General features: G+C 35.6%; 1 protein-coding gene and 1 long non-coding RNA gene across 4 annotated transcripts in view; one reads left to right on the forward strand and one right to left on the reverse strand.

The window, feature by feature from the left end:
• Nucleotides 1-15,132, forward strand: part of TRPV3 (transient receptor potential cation channel subfamily V member 3) — a 34,724-nt gene that overhangs the window by 17,429 nt on the left and 2,163 nt on the right. For all 3 annotated transcript variants that reach the window (XM_035342990.1, XM_035342989.1, XM_035342992.1), the window contains 15 exons: nt 2,179-2,283; nt 3,923-4,006; nt 5,071-5,228; nt 5,954-6,130; nt 6,336-6,476; nt 6,910-7,190; nt 7,937-8,113; nt 9,188-9,346; nt 9,782-9,883; nt 10,361-10,434; nt 11,193-11,358; nt 11,880-11,946; nt 12,330-12,601; nt 13,388-13,500; nt 14,179-14,249. In XM_035342990.1, the coding sequence (XP_035198881.1) occupies nt 2,179-2,283; nt 3,923-4,006; nt 5,071-5,228; nt 5,954-6,130; nt 6,336-6,476; nt 6,910-7,190; nt 7,937-8,113; nt 9,188-9,346; nt 9,782-9,883; nt 10,361-10,434; nt 11,193-11,358; nt 11,880-11,946; nt 12,330-12,601; nt 13,388-13,500; nt 14,179-14,249 (2,147 nt within the window). The remainder of the gene's footprint in view (nt 1-2,178; nt 2,284-3,922; nt 4,007-5,070; nt 5,229-5,953; nt 6,131-6,335; nt 6,477-6,909; nt 7,191-7,936; nt 8,114-9,187; nt 9,347-9,781; nt 9,884-10,360; nt 10,435-11,192; nt 11,359-11,879; nt 11,947-12,329; nt 12,602-13,387; nt 13,501-14,178; nt 14,250-15,132) is intronic.
• LOC118176200 lies at nt 3,688-9,188 on the reverse strand. Its single transcript, XR_004755295.1, has 2 exons — nt 9,121-9,188; nt 3,688-4,731 (listed from the first exon to the last, which is right to left on the reverse strand). It is a non-coding gene; the product is annotated as an uncharacterized LOC118176200 (long non-coding RNA).

Consider the following 15,132-nt stretch of genomic DNA (forward strand, 5'->3'; position numbering starts at 1 on the left):
TCTCCTATCTCCTCTTTGGCTTTGTGGCATCAGTAACAGTAACCTTGGGGGTTTTGCCATCTCTCTACCAGCAGCTCAGGGTGTGACCACCAACATTCCTGTAGTATAAGGAATGAAGATCACGTGAATTTTAATGCAGTGGTTTAACGTGTTCTATTAATTACATGTTTCTATGCTGCTGTACTTCTGTTGCTTCAAAATGCTTCCTTCTGGTATACTGTGCCACTAAGCAGCTAGTGCATCTCCATGGGTAGCATTTCTCATTTGGCAAATGTATTGGCCATGTGTACGTTATGAAAGGACAGTGACTTCCCCTTCTTGAAGCTGCTGGTATTTGGGTGGACTGGCAGTATGTAATTAAGCACAGGAAAACCAACAGGCATGCTGGGGAGGAGTGCTGCCAACGTTGTCAGAGCCCGATTATGTTTGTGGGCAGTGTTCCTGACAGTATGCACCATGGCCACGTAAGCACTTGGTTATTTTTTGGCAATAGTCCACTTTGCCTGGTGGTTTTTGTTCTCCCTCCCCTTCCCCTCATGTTATCCCCACATAACCCACATGCCACTATAGGTTAGGTATGTCAGCCTCCAAAACAGGGCCTACTTCATAGCTGTTGTATAGCTTTTGGTTGCACATGAACACACTCCTGGGAGAGACATCAGCCTGTAGTACACCATCTCCTCCTGGTGCTGAGCCAAGTGCAGGTGGGACGGTCCAGCTAAGCCTGAAGTGCAGCACTTCTGGCTTTCTGCAGATTCACTGTAGCCTCCAACAGCTGTCAGGACAGATCCTGCACATCATAGCCAGGGAATGCAAAAGCAGGATGAACCCATGGTATTTTCACCCCTCCTTAGTCTCTATGCCAAGATCCCAGTGAAACAACAGTGATTTACAGCAGTTGCAAATCTGGTGAGTGTGGTAGAACTGATGGCAGTGGTCCTGTTTCTGTCTAGGTTTTTCCCTGGACTCTGAAGAGCACTGTATGCCGAGGTAATTTCAGGGACACTGTTGTGCTGGCAGGAGCGGCACATCTTGAATGTTAAAAGGTCATATAAGATTAAACACCTACACGCAGTGAATTAACACTGGGATCCCCAAGACAATGGAAAATGATGTGAACGAGGGCCATTATTAGATCATGCTATTTTTAGCAGATATCAATGGGTTGTTCAGTAGTGTCCTAATAACATACTGCATTTTAGCATCAGTATGTGTACTTTAATTCAATGTATGTGTACTTCAGTTCTTTGGGGGAGATGCAGTTAAATGAAAGAAAGAAATAACCTAGGGACTAAACCACAAATATTAGGTGAATTGGAGATATTTTTCAGGTGACTACTGAAACGTTTTAGATATGTAAGACAGTTTCTGAATGAGAAGCCTTGTGGGAGTCACTACATTCACCACTGCAACTCCCCTGACTTAGATAAAAATGTAGTGTGGATTAATGAGATTTGGTAATATCAACCCATCAACTTTGCCTCCCAACTCCACAGGCTTTTAAAAGGCTAAATCTTCCGATTCTTCTCATATTCGCTTTTCTGTGTTGTTTCAAATTTCATTTATTTTTCCTATAAATAGTTATTCGTTAGCTAGACATAGTTAAATGTCATGCACTGACTGGCAAGATTCAGTTCTGGAGGGTGAAAATGTCTTATGCCATTAAACATGTGACCTTTCAAACTTTCTGATGTAGTGTTTATCACTGCTGATGGGTTTGGAATGATCTATTTTGATGGCTCCTGGCTGGAGAAATAGGGGTTGCGGTAGAAGAGCAAGCATACTCACATATCTGTGTGTATGCATATATGTTTATCTGTTCAATAAATACATGGTGTTGCATTTAGCCCTTTGCACAGAAGTCAGATGCAAGGCTGTTTTTAGGCTGATGGTGTAGTTGCTTAGACATGTCAGGACCTGATGCCATGCCTCCTAAAAATATCTTGGAATCTTTTGCCCATCTGCCAGCATGTAAGTACTGGACGCTGCCTAAATGTTGGAGTCTGGGAATCTCCCAGGCAAAAGTAGACAAGCCTCTTTCCATCATCTTATTAGATATAATGCCAGCAAATTTAAACTGTCAGCATTGTCCCAGGCGCTTACATGTAGCACTTTGTTTATTTTATAGTTCAGTTTGCTTTTTTTAACTAATATTTTTTAATGTAATGTGTTCAACAGTTCACACTTCTTTCTGGAGATTGATGGTTTTGAAAGCAATGCAACTCCAAATAATACATCTCCCCCTGTGTTTTCAAAACCAATGGATTCAAATATTCGTCCATGGTAAGTTATAGATGCATATGCAGTAGTCATATTGCAAATATATCTATTTTGTTTTCAACAGCTACTCCATATTTCTCCTTATACTTCAGAGCTAAAATGGCTTTTAATAGATTTTGGTCACTTTAAAGACAGAACTCCACTGGAGGTCTGTTGTTGCTAGACAATTTATCTTTATTTACTGCTGTCATTCACAGCAAATAAATCAGGCCTCAGATTTGAATTAATTTAAAATCAATACTATCTTTTTTTTTTTTTTTTTTTTTTTTTTTTCTAAGCCCCTTATTTGGGATATGCTCGTACAAATGCCATACACCACACCTTTGTGTGTTTTCTGCTAGGTGAAAACCACAGCTTAATTTAGCAAACCACATTCCCAGCTCTGTGTGCTAATATCCTTGCTCTGTTGCTCATTAACTACCAAACAACATGAAGATACTGAGTCTGAGATATTTAAGGCAGCTATTTATGCTGAGTGAATAAAGAAAAAATATGACTGGGAAGAGCACACCTAATTTTTAAAAATTTGAGTGGTACTAAAAGCCAGTGATTATGAATAAAGGAAAATGCATCAAATTTTGCATAAGCTCAGAATTATCAAATGTTTTTGTGTTTGATGGATGTCTGGTCAGCTTTTTGGAATTAGCTGGCAATTTTATTTTGGTTTCAAAGGAAAGGTATCAAAGTTTCTGCCTCTCATTCAGGGACAAACCTGCACAAGACACACATATGCTTTGTCACCAGATTCCTCACGATTTTCTGCAGAGAAGTGATGGACTGAATAAGAATGGACTCTGAGCGACTACCTTTGTTTCAAATAAATATCTGCAGGGCAATGTTAAATGCTTGCATTTTTGTCCGTACATCCACTTTATCAATAGCTAATAGTTTAGGCTCCCGAAGTTATTAACCAGTGATAGTTCATCAAATCTGAACATTATAGAAAACAAAATTAAATGTGAAAAAAAAAATGCCATCAATTCATTCAGATCTGCCTTCAGGAATGTCTGGAAGTGGCATAAGTAATTACAAAATACTAATGGCACTGAGATCCTTTAAATTTATTACCTAAATATGTATTTAGAGCCCAGTCTTCGATTTCTTTTAGCTGAGGCTTCCATCTCAGTCAGCTGCAAAATGTTCTTGAGTTGCCTACAGTGTACTGCGTAGTAAATGTTTAAATCACTTTCATTGTTTGTTTGCAACCCATACTGATTTAACACTTGTTTTGTGTCAGATGACAGATTAAGGATGTGAAAAGGAAGAATGTAAGCTTCAAGGTGCAGCCCTCAGGATGTTGCATAACAAGCACTGAACATAAAAATAAAATAAAATAAAATAAATCTCCCACAGATCTATAATGAAATAACCTAGTAAAATAAAGTAGTAAAACACAAAACATGTGGCTTTCCTAAAGATTTTTGAAAATATAATAAAATCCTTTGGGTCTCATCCTTCTTACCACTCATTTGAAAATATACAAGAGAGATAAAATGATAAAATTAAAGTCAGTGTCAAATCAGATTAATTTCAGTTCTATTGTAGATACTGCTTCCTAGTATTGACTGATTCATCAGGCAATTTGGCAAAATGTCTTCCAATATCTTCTTGACTTAGCAGTTATGCTTTTTGTTTTCTGCAGTGCATCTGGAAATGGGGAAGATATGGATTCCCCACAGTCTCTTCAGGATGATGTGACTGAATATAGCCCTAACGTAGACAGTTGGTGAGTAGTACATTTTCTACAGATTAAGTCTATGATAGGGTAGACATCACCAATTTTGTTTGACATTTTTCAGAAATAAGATACCTATGCCTTACTTAACCTTCAATAATTAAACTTTGAAATGAACAACTCTTAACTTCTGCTTTTCTCAAATCTCGTATTTAGTATGAGGATTCTTCATATATAATTTCTGCTTCGTAGATAACAACACAGGACCTAAGCCCTTATGCACAACAAGGCATGAGAAAATACCGATAAATCAGTATTGTTTAGCAACCATACAATGTACAATGTATTTTTCCTTCAAAAGCCAACTCTCATAAGCTAGAAAATATTTCTTTTAGAGGTGAAACATTGCCCTCTATTTCAATCAGTATTAAGAAATATTTGTTAGCTTGATGGAGTGAACAAAATGTACTTTCTTAACACTTCTGAGGACTAGTAATCCTGGTAACTAATCTCACTGTGAAGCTATATAGCTGATGCATTAATGAGGCTTCCAAAGGAAATTGGCTGGGTGTATTTCTGACTGGGGTAAAGTATTAAATCATTCCAGAATAATGTATGACCAGGAAAGTTGTGTAAGAAGATGTGAGATTAAAAACAATCTTCTGCTGTGAGTGGGATGGGTGCAGCTGGAGTGCAGCATCAGATAACTTCAGGCACTGAAGTCATAAAGTTGTAGACAGGTCAGAGAAGCACAGAGGGGAGTAATACTGAAGACACTGTAAAGAAAAGTGGAAGGAACCACATTCATTAGTATTTCTCAGCCTTTGTTTTAGAAAAATGGACAAACTAACAAAAATGCAAAACAAAATCACTTGAAAAATGTACGTTGTTATTATAAAAAAGCTCTCAGTAGCCACTTCTCTGCAAATAAGCAATCTACAGAAACATAGATCTATGCCAAGTTATATATATACATATATATATGGGAATAGGGCCAGTACATGTAGTCTGGTGTAAGTAATTGCATTTCTTCTTCCTCTTGTGCAGAAAACAAAACAAAAAAAAAAAACAGGTAAACTGACTCAGCAATTTTATTATTATTTTTGATAATTCAGTGCTAACATACCACAAGGTCCTGAGCAGACAAGTGCCCGGAAGAAGTTGAAAAGATACATATTTCGAGCAGTATCTGAGGGGAATGTAGAAGAATTGCAAGGTCTGCTTGCAGAGCTGAAGGAAAGATCAAATGCATGTACAAACATGACTGTGCCAGGTAAGCAGTGGAGTTACCTGAAGGAATACTGATACCACTTCTGGCAGCATATGTATAGTCTAAAACTAGGAAATGCAGCAGCTACTTGCAAGTGAATTTGAAGTCTCTTGTTTTCAGTTAAATATATGCCATTTCTTGTTTCTAAATGAAAGATTAAGATACTCAAAAAGCTACCTCCTTTCTGTCTCTGAGGCAACACCGGAGAGTATTTGTCCACTGTTTATGATATGCTGAGGGTCTATCTGCACTGTATTCCCATAGCCATACCTAAGTTAGCCTTTTGCAATATGAGACTCAAAGCTGATGTCTCTATCACCCTGTAGTCAGTCTAATTGCAGTATAAAAAGGGTTTATGATGTATATGTCAGCATGGCAGAGTGGGTAGGGAAGTTATGTAAGGGTTTGGGGTTTGTCTGGATTTACCATGGCAGTGGGATATCTGAAAAAGAAACCAAATACACTGGCTACCTTATTAATCAGTACCACATCTCTGAAAGTATCATCTCACAGAGTAGCTCAAAATGGAGAGTGAATAAGGAGTAATTACTTGCTAAATAATATCATATATATCCCCCAGGTCCCACCCCAAATAAACACAAGGTTAGAATTATTTTCCTTATAGATAATTATTATAGATAATGAAGTCTAAAAAAATAAATATATATCTATAAATATTATAGATAATGAAGCCTAACATGATCTAATCTCAAAATTTACTCTTGCAGATTATTTGATGAAAAAATTCACAGCTTCAGATACTGGCAAAACATGTCTGATGAAAGCTCTACTGAACATCAACCAAAACACAAATGAGATTGTGAATATGCTACTCTCCTTTGCAGAAGAAAATGGTATTTTGGAGAGGTTTATCAATGCAGCATACACAGAAGAGGCATATAAAGGTACTGCCATCTGATACCAATTCAGGCATATGGTTAAATATACCATCAATAAATGTAATGTTTTCTTCCAACATTCTAAGAATGGTTTAAATTCCTGAAACAACTTTGATTCATTGTTACTGGTGCTATCTGTTGTGAAACATCATTAATGTTTCATAATGTACTTAAGAGATTTCACACTAAATACCTGCGTCTGCTGTTTCAGGCCAGACAGCTCTAAATATTGCCATTGAAAGAAGACAGTATGAAATCACTCAGAGCCTTATAGAAAAAGGAGCTGATGTCAATGCTCACGCCCAGGGTATTTTCTTTAATCCCAAACATAAGCATGAAGGCTTTTATTTTGGTAAGTAGAAAGGTGATCTCTCTCCAAAAGGCAGGAAGGAATGCCCAAAAAGACAGTATGGAAGATGGGCAAGTGTGGATCTTTAATATTAGCTAACCTATATTAAGAAAGTAACATCACAAGATATAAAAATGTCACAGTACCTTTTGTAAGGTAACTTGCCAGAGTGCAGTGTATTGTAAACACTCAGAAATACTTGTAAAACTATTATTAAATGCTGAATTACAAATAAATTGGCACAAATTTGAATATGAAGCTTGTCTCCAAACAATGTTTTACTGCAAATTAAGTTTTTCTAAACCAAGAGCCAAATTAAAAATAATCAATATTTAAATGTGCTTTCAAATACGAAGATGCTTAATACAGTCAATTCTATACGATTTTAACGCTTGTAATAAAAGATGAACAGATGTTACATTTTATAATTTTGTAGGTGAAACTGCACTGGCGTTAGCTGCATGTACCAATCAACCAGACATAATTCAACTGTTAATGGACAATACCAGGACTAATATTACTTCTCAGGATTCCAGAGGAAACAATATCTTGCATGCATTAGTTACTGTTGCAGAGGACTTTAAAACTCAGAATGACTTTGTCATCAGAATGTATGATATGATTTTGTTGAAAAGTAAAGACAGAAATTTGGAAACGGCGAGGAACAAGGATGGTTTGACACCACTACAATTAGCTGCAAAAACTGGGAAATTAGAGGTAAGTATTAGTTCAGTCATATCTAAGAGAAATTAAGTATGGAGAAAGAGTCAAGACCAACCATGTACACAGATATTAGTGCTCTAGTGTGTAGTTTTCCATGCTGGTTCTGCTGTACGATGTATCAGGAGTATTCAGTAAGATAATTTTGTTCAACATAAAAGCAAAAATTTCTATTGCAATGTTGCTTCTGCTCTTCAAGGTTTTCCTCTGAAAACACCTTTCTGTATCCATGCTATGTAAAAACAGCCTTGAAAACCTTTCTATTGTACCGAAACTCAGAAGTATTGCATTTATTACAAAACTACTATTATACAATATAAAATATTTGTGTAATTTCAGAAGACTCACTAGTACTGCTCTTTTAGGCTGTTGTAGAATTTGGCCCCCATAATTAAAGAGCTAATTTAATTTAATAATTAATTTAATTTAAAGGTTAATTTAGAAAGTAATTGATTAAGTTAAGGGAAGATATAAATGTGAACTCATGGAAAATTGTAGTTTCATCCTTTAGAGAAATGTCTCTGATAGAAAATACAGAGGCTTTAAAAATAATATATTTATTTTCTGGAGGTCTGTAACCTCTAACACCACTTATTAAATGATGGAATTACAAATATATTGAATTGCACTACTCTAGCAAATGCGATAGTTATAAGGTCTGGGTTTTGGCAAGTATATCAATGTGCTTTCTCCTTTCCCATGAAGAATGCATCTGCTTACAAATGGTTGTGTTAATGTTTTAGATTTTGAAATACATCCTGAGCAGAGAAATAAGAGATAAGCCTAACAGGAGCCTGTCGAGAAAATTCACAGACTGGGCGTATGGTCCCGTTCAGTCTTCTCTTTACGATCTGACAGAACTAGATACCACCACGGAAAATTCAGTATTGGAGATTATTGTTTATAATACGAATATTGGTGTAAGTTGTCTATTACTAAAATTCATATATTTTCTAGCAGTATACTCATTTCAGGTGCGTTAGCCTACACATTTGACTGAAGAACTTGTAAAACAATAAATAATAACTTCTGCTTCTTAGTTTTGTATTGGGAGCAAGGTTAATTTTGTATCTCTGTAGATTCTCAGCTGTAAGTGAACATGGATTCGGATCATTAGACATTGGCTAAGTATTTTGGGAGTGTTTCTTTTTCTACATTTGAAGCATTAATTTGCCTTGCACAGGAACATAAACAAGGCCCAGCTGGTCAGACCAAAACTAGTATAATTCCTCTGTGGTTTGGTCGCTGTCAGTTGCCTAAGAAAGCTCTTTAGAACAGGGCAAGCAAACAGCAGTGCATTCACCAGATACTCCACCTGTCCTCAGCAAATTGCGTCTCACCAGGTTTTGGAGGCAGGGATGGTGTTTTCTGTTCTGTGCCAATGATGAAATGCTTAGCACCCATAAAAGCGTGTGGACAGGAGTTCCCTGTTTTTACTAATACCATTATTGCTGTGCTACTATTTATTTTCATGGCATACGAAGTGTTCTTAGGCTGTCAGAACAACACCCTGTTTTGTACTATTAATACAATTACTACAATTAACTTATGTATTATACACAGTTGTTCTAAAAGAAGGTGCTATTAACATTCATGGCAGCCATAGGGTTGTTTATTTACTTTACCTCATATATATGTATTTTAGGCATCTAGGGTAGAACCTTATCACAGAATTTTAGCTTTTCAAAGCCAGAATTTGACATTTGCTAAATAAAAAAACTGTCATAAAACTTCTGTACGAAGCAAGTGCAGAAGTTCACACTACAGTTTTATCACAATCACAGTTTAACAAAGCATGGCAGGTTATCACAGCCTGAATTAGAGTTGACCCATTGTATCTTGTAAATTTAGGGTCTGACATATATATGTGAGTACAGATATGTTTCTAGATCAGCAAGATACTGAATGAAATATATAAAATACATACCTGAAACCATCTCAGTTTCCTTACAGGTGGAAAGTTCAAATCTTAATTGTTTGTTTGTTTTCTACAGAATCGTCATGAAATGCTGACTTTGGAGCCTCTGAATTCACTGCTGCGAATGAAATGGAAGAAGTTTGCACGACACATGTTTTTTATGTCATGTTGTTTTTATTTCCTATACAATGTAACACTGACTTTAGTTTCCTACCACAGACCTAATGTAAATGAAGTGAGTACAGTAATTTAACAAACTTTACTGCTTTAAAATGCAATAGTATTTCCTGATCTGTTTTTAAAATGCTAGTGAGTCCAAAAAAACACCACTAAAACCAGACATCAGATTATCTGGCTACAGTGAGACCAGGTTCTCCCAGATCAGGTCTTTGCATCTGGAAGGAAGAGATGTAACAGAGGAAGTAATTCTATTTGTGTTTTGTGAAAGTGACCCAAAAGCCTCATAATATAAAGACAGGTAGTTAAGTTTCTAAAAATGTGGAGAGGGGTTTTGCTTTTCTTTTAAGAAAGAAACCTGCTATTCCCTGTAAATCCACTCCCAGTGTGAAAATTGGACACCCAGAGAGCTAAATACATGAGGCTTCCGGTTACTTTGGCTTTTCCCCTTCAGATATGGAACTCAGTCTTTCATTTTGGACCTATCTTGCAGGCTCCACCTTATCCACTAGCCCTAACACGTGGTGTGGGATGGCTGCAGTTATCAGGACAGGTGATGGTTATGTTAGGAGCAATATTTTTAGCCATAAAAGAGGTAAGACTTTTAAATAACAAATACATAACAAAATAGGTAAAGAACTTGTCTAGATTTATGAATATGCTGATGATGATCTTGGCAATATGTTTGCAATATCAATATGATTTGTGTAATATCTAAAAGTCTTCGGCAGAATACATCACTCACTCTGAATGACCATGGATATTTATTTGAATATGACTGTATTGCTCTGTGAAACAAATATGAGGGGTTTTCCTTTGGATTTTTTTAATTATTACCATATACTATAAGTAGTTAAAAACAGTATCTAGTTGTTAAATTATGCCAAAGATGATAGAAATTGAGATTCTGTGGTTACAACCCCATAAAATATTTTTAATTCTAGAAACTATCATCTTGTCTTATCAACAGATTTTTAGAAGACCAACGTCAAATGCATGATTTTGAAAAAATGATTTTGAGCCCTGCTTTTTCTTACTACCATTTCTGTATTATATTTATCTGTTTACATAGAGTGTAGCCATCTTTCTGCTTAGGCCCTCAGACCTGCAGTCAATTCTCTCAGATGCGTGGTTCCACTTTGCATTGTAAGTCTGTCATGCATGTATTTTATTCTCTCTATATAATACTTATCTATCCTGTGGTCACAGAGAATGATTCCTGGAGCAGATGCTCAATTTTCTTTAGATTATTAGTTTTCAGAGGGATGGATGTAATCTTCCATGCAGCTTTTCTGTAGCACACACTAGTGCTTTCACTGATCAATAACAATACTGGGCGTTGATGTGTACAGGCTGTATTTTTCCCCAAAGTACAGACTGTCTTTATCTCCTCCAGATGCTGTATCTCTTCATGCTGTATATAGAGAAATGTGCTTAAGAAATCTTTTTAATAAACCAGATTTAGTTTTTAACTCCTTCATCAATCTTGTGCTGCCAAGAATCTGGTCTATACCCTATCAGAGTGCATCACATATTCTCTTAGTGTCTTCCTTGCAGAGAGGTTCGTAGAAACATTTTGTTAGACTAGAGCTTTAATTAAGCTGCTTCAGAGATGCTATTAAGAATTCCTAATATCTTGTCAGCAAAATCAATTGGCCAGCTATTCTGGGGAGAAGGGTTTACTTAAAGTAAACTTTAATAAACATAACCATGATATATTAATATGCTTTCTTGAGTCATCTATTTTATTGTTAAATTATATAGGTTATGTACATAATGGGGAATGGAATGCAATATGAAATTAGAATTCAAGCATAAGAAACAAGTCATTTTTGTATTTTTCCATAATGCTGTTGGTTTTGTTCTAGTAATTTCCCTTTTACATACATGTGTTTTTTTAACAGTTTTATACAAGCTTTGCTTGTGATCTTCTCTGTCTTTTTGTACTTGTTTTCCTACAAAGAACACCTCGTGTGTCTTGTTTTGGCAATGGCCCTAGGATGGGCTAATATGCTCTATTTCACCAGAGGTTTCCAGTCCATGGGAATATACAGTGTTATGATTCAAAAGGCAAGTATGTTTGTTTGTTTGTTTTTATCTACCTTGTTACAGTGATTGCTTATCTATACAATCCTAATGAAGCATGTTCAACAATTTGGATGTATTTTATAATTCATATTGATATTTCTTATTTGTGCATTCTGCTGAAATAATGTATATAATGAACTGTAAGACTTCAATAGCAGAGACTACCTTGAATCTTAAAAGTAAGATTTTATTTTATTAAATATTCAAGTAATTTGTGTGTGTGATTTTCAAATAAAAGAGTTCTGCTATTTAATTGTATCATAGGTTTAATGCCTATATTGTGCAGTTATAGTCATCATTAGAAGTACACAACATACCAGACTCCTACCTGCAAGATTAAAAACATATCAGACCTAAGTCTTCTCTTCCCACTGAGGCTACAATCAGTTTGCTTAATGAAAACAATCTGATACTTTAGTGTGTAGTGCACATGTATGCTGGCAGAATATATAAGCATAAAACTAGTTCTCAATTTTAATTCCTGATAAATATTTAATTTTTAGGTCATCCTGCAAGATGTGATAAAATTTTTAGTTGTCTATATCGTGTTTTTGCTGGGATTTGGCGTAGGTAAATATTACTGGAGAAAAGCACTGATGCTCCGTGTGAGTAAACATTTTGGCATTATTATGAATAAGAACCCTATTGTCATGATGAGAGCTCATGTTGGGGTTTCTTCTGGACATTAAAAAGCCAAGCTTAGAGATTTAAAGTCTACCTAGAAACTATCTGAACAGATAAGTAATTTGGCTTTTGCTCAATTGCTTGCAATTTCATTTGCATGTGGGTACTTTCTGCTTTCTTTTGGTAATCTGTCATCTAGCTGCTGGTGCGTATGTTGCTGGGCAGCTGTAGCTCTTTATTATGCAGTGCTTTTTGAATTCTTCAGGATAAAATGTGATGTTTAAATAAAGCATTATTGTAATTAAAATTTTCTGATGCTTTTTCCTCAGCTCTTGCTGCATTGATTGAAACTTGCCAAAATGGCAGTGAGTGCCATTCCAACAGCAGTCTGGGACCTGTTCTGATGGATCTTTTTAAGCTCACTCTGGGACTGGGTGATCTGGAGATCCAGCAAAATTCAAAGTATCCTGTGCTATTTCTTCTGCTCCTCATAACTTATGTTGTGTTGACTTTTGTTCTTCTCTTGAACATGCTCATTGCATTAATGGGAGAAACAGTGGAAGATATTTCTAAAGAGAGTGAGCACATCTGGAAACTCCAGGTTTGTTTGTGAGTTAGCTTGCTTAATGAAGAATTGATGCATTGGCCAAAATCTTCTAAGCTGTATCTGTGGTCACTTACTGTGCTGTTAGAAGGAGACAGGCATTGACAATGAGAATCTCCTTTTGCGTATGTGTACAAAAAATGGAAATATGTATGTTTAGTATAAGAATATCCTAATAACTTCAGAATTAATAGCTCTTCTAAAGGTAATTTTACGGCTTGAGTATTCAATCCCATGTGCTGTCTCGTAGCTTTGTGACTTTCATTCCCATAGGTACGTCACCAGGAAGGTGTGTTTCACTATCTGCCCAGAAATCTGTAACACGGCATACTTTGCTATTTCATCCCTTGAACTTGCACAGTGCCTGAGTTCACTCCGATTTCTTATTTTTTACCTAAGCATGCTTTCTGAGCCCCAAACTGTAATCAAGAATGCAGTCAGAATTAGGACTGGAGTTGCTTTCTGTGATGGGCAGCATCCCACTGAAGGTTATATAGCCCTATGGCAGCATGTTGGGATGAAGGTATTGGTGTTAAACCCTAACCACTACTTTGAGCATGCCTCCTGAGCTGGGTCTAACTAGAGGAAGTTGTGGACTACCTAATTGCATATGCCAAATAACAAGTGGCATTCCATATTATTTACTACTGCTGATGTCTGTATCAATTATAGATGGTGGATGGGAGGGTATAACATGTTGTAATGAAAGATAGAGCTCACAAACATATGCAGACATTTCTGAATATAGTTAACCGTACTCATGTTACTATTTATTGTTAATAGAGAGCTAGAACCATTTTGGAATTTGAAAAATTCTTACCAAAATCTTTGAGGAAAAAATTCCAACTGGGAGAACGGTGTAAAGTGGCTGAAAATGACACGAGGGTGTGCTTAAGGTAAAGCAAAGTTAGAATATTGTGCTATTGATTATGCTCTGTATCTCTCTTCAAGGTTATTTCTCTTCGAAAGACTCTGAAAAATTTTATAGATCTGTACAAAATATCTTCTGCTTTTAATACATAGCTTTTTATAAGAAGAAATAGTAAATACATTAACCGTACAAAAAAACCATGTGGGTTTTCAGTTGTGAACTATTGTTTCAGAAAAGGGAAAATACATAAGTTTTTCATGTAGACAATTTTTTATAAGAACATCAGATATGTTTTTAATGTAGAAGTGTCAGATTTGCTTGCAGGAGATAACATTTTTGTCATAATCACCTTTAAATGTTAACTTAAAAGTAACTATATTTATAATTAATTGCTAATTTATATGATTAGCATATTGAAGAAAATGTTTTTATGCTGTTTTATGAAAAACACTTAAATATTTAATGTGAGTTTCAAGGCTACACTCATAATGTGTGGAATTACAAAATTGTCTGAGTATTGTTCCCATCTACATACAATGCGTAACACTGCAAAAGACAGTCAGCCTTTTGGTATTAGTAAGGCAGGTGTTGATGGTAAACCGTGGCAATCCCAAAACGGAATGAGGAAATAAAAGGGGAAGTGCAGCTATGTAGCTAGGAGAGAATGTGTGCTAATGACATAATTTATATACAATATAAACAGGATTAATGAAGTGAGATGGACCGAGTGGAAAACGCATGTTTCATTTATTAATGAAGATCCAGGGCCAACAGGTACTGCTGAATTTTACACCACTGTATTTGTGAAATCTTTTTTTCTTAGAAATGCCATGATGTAGTTTTATACCTTTAAAAATATAAACTTATGTAACCTAGATATTCTAAAACTCTATTTACTGCTAGGGAAACTCATGGCTAGTATGGTAGGGGTGATAAATTATTTTAAAAAATTTGGAGAGAGTTTTGGTTACAGCTCTCATTATTTATGCCTTGGTACTGAAACATGGTGATATTACCATATTTATTATCAGTTACACTTGATCTAAATTTTACATTTTCTTAAGGCATTTGAATGGCATAAGAGTGAAGAACTTTTAATCATACAAAATATTTTTGTTCTGAAAACAGCTGTCACAAACTATATTAATTTATTCCTTGAATAGTTAAATATAGCATTGCAAAATTTGGCAAGAAATCAGACTGATTTCTACCTAACAATACAGTAGTTTGCTATGTTTTAGCCCTAGAACATTCATGTTTGTTTTGCGATATACACTGGATGACAAATAGCTCCTTGTAAATGTTAACCAGGAAATTCAAGATACCCATCTGCTGATGGTGTTGGAAGTGTAATAGAGAAATGACCTAACTTTGAGGTGTCAGATGTCCTTCTGGGAACAAACATCAGAGTGTATGATAAGGGCATGTGAGGATCTGAAAGATTTGTTTTGAAGTTTATTCTTTAGTCAATTAACATTTATATCGTGTAGAAGAATGATCTCAGCAACAATGAAAAAGGGCAGACAGAAAGCTTTGTATAAGATATGGTAGCAAACTGACAACTTACTATTTAAATAAATGCATGTTAAAAAAAAATGGTTGCAAAAATTTGGTCTTGCATATACAGTTTCTACCATATCCGGTTTTGTTTATAATG

Source organism: Oxyura jamaicensis, chromosome 19, assembly GCF_011077185.1.
Source record: "Oxyura jamaicensis isolate SHBP4307 breed ruddy duck chromosome 19, BPBGC_Ojam_1.0, whole genome shotgun sequence".
NCBI lineage: Eukaryota > Metazoa > Chordata > Aves > Anseriformes > Anatidae > Oxyura > Oxyura jamaicensis.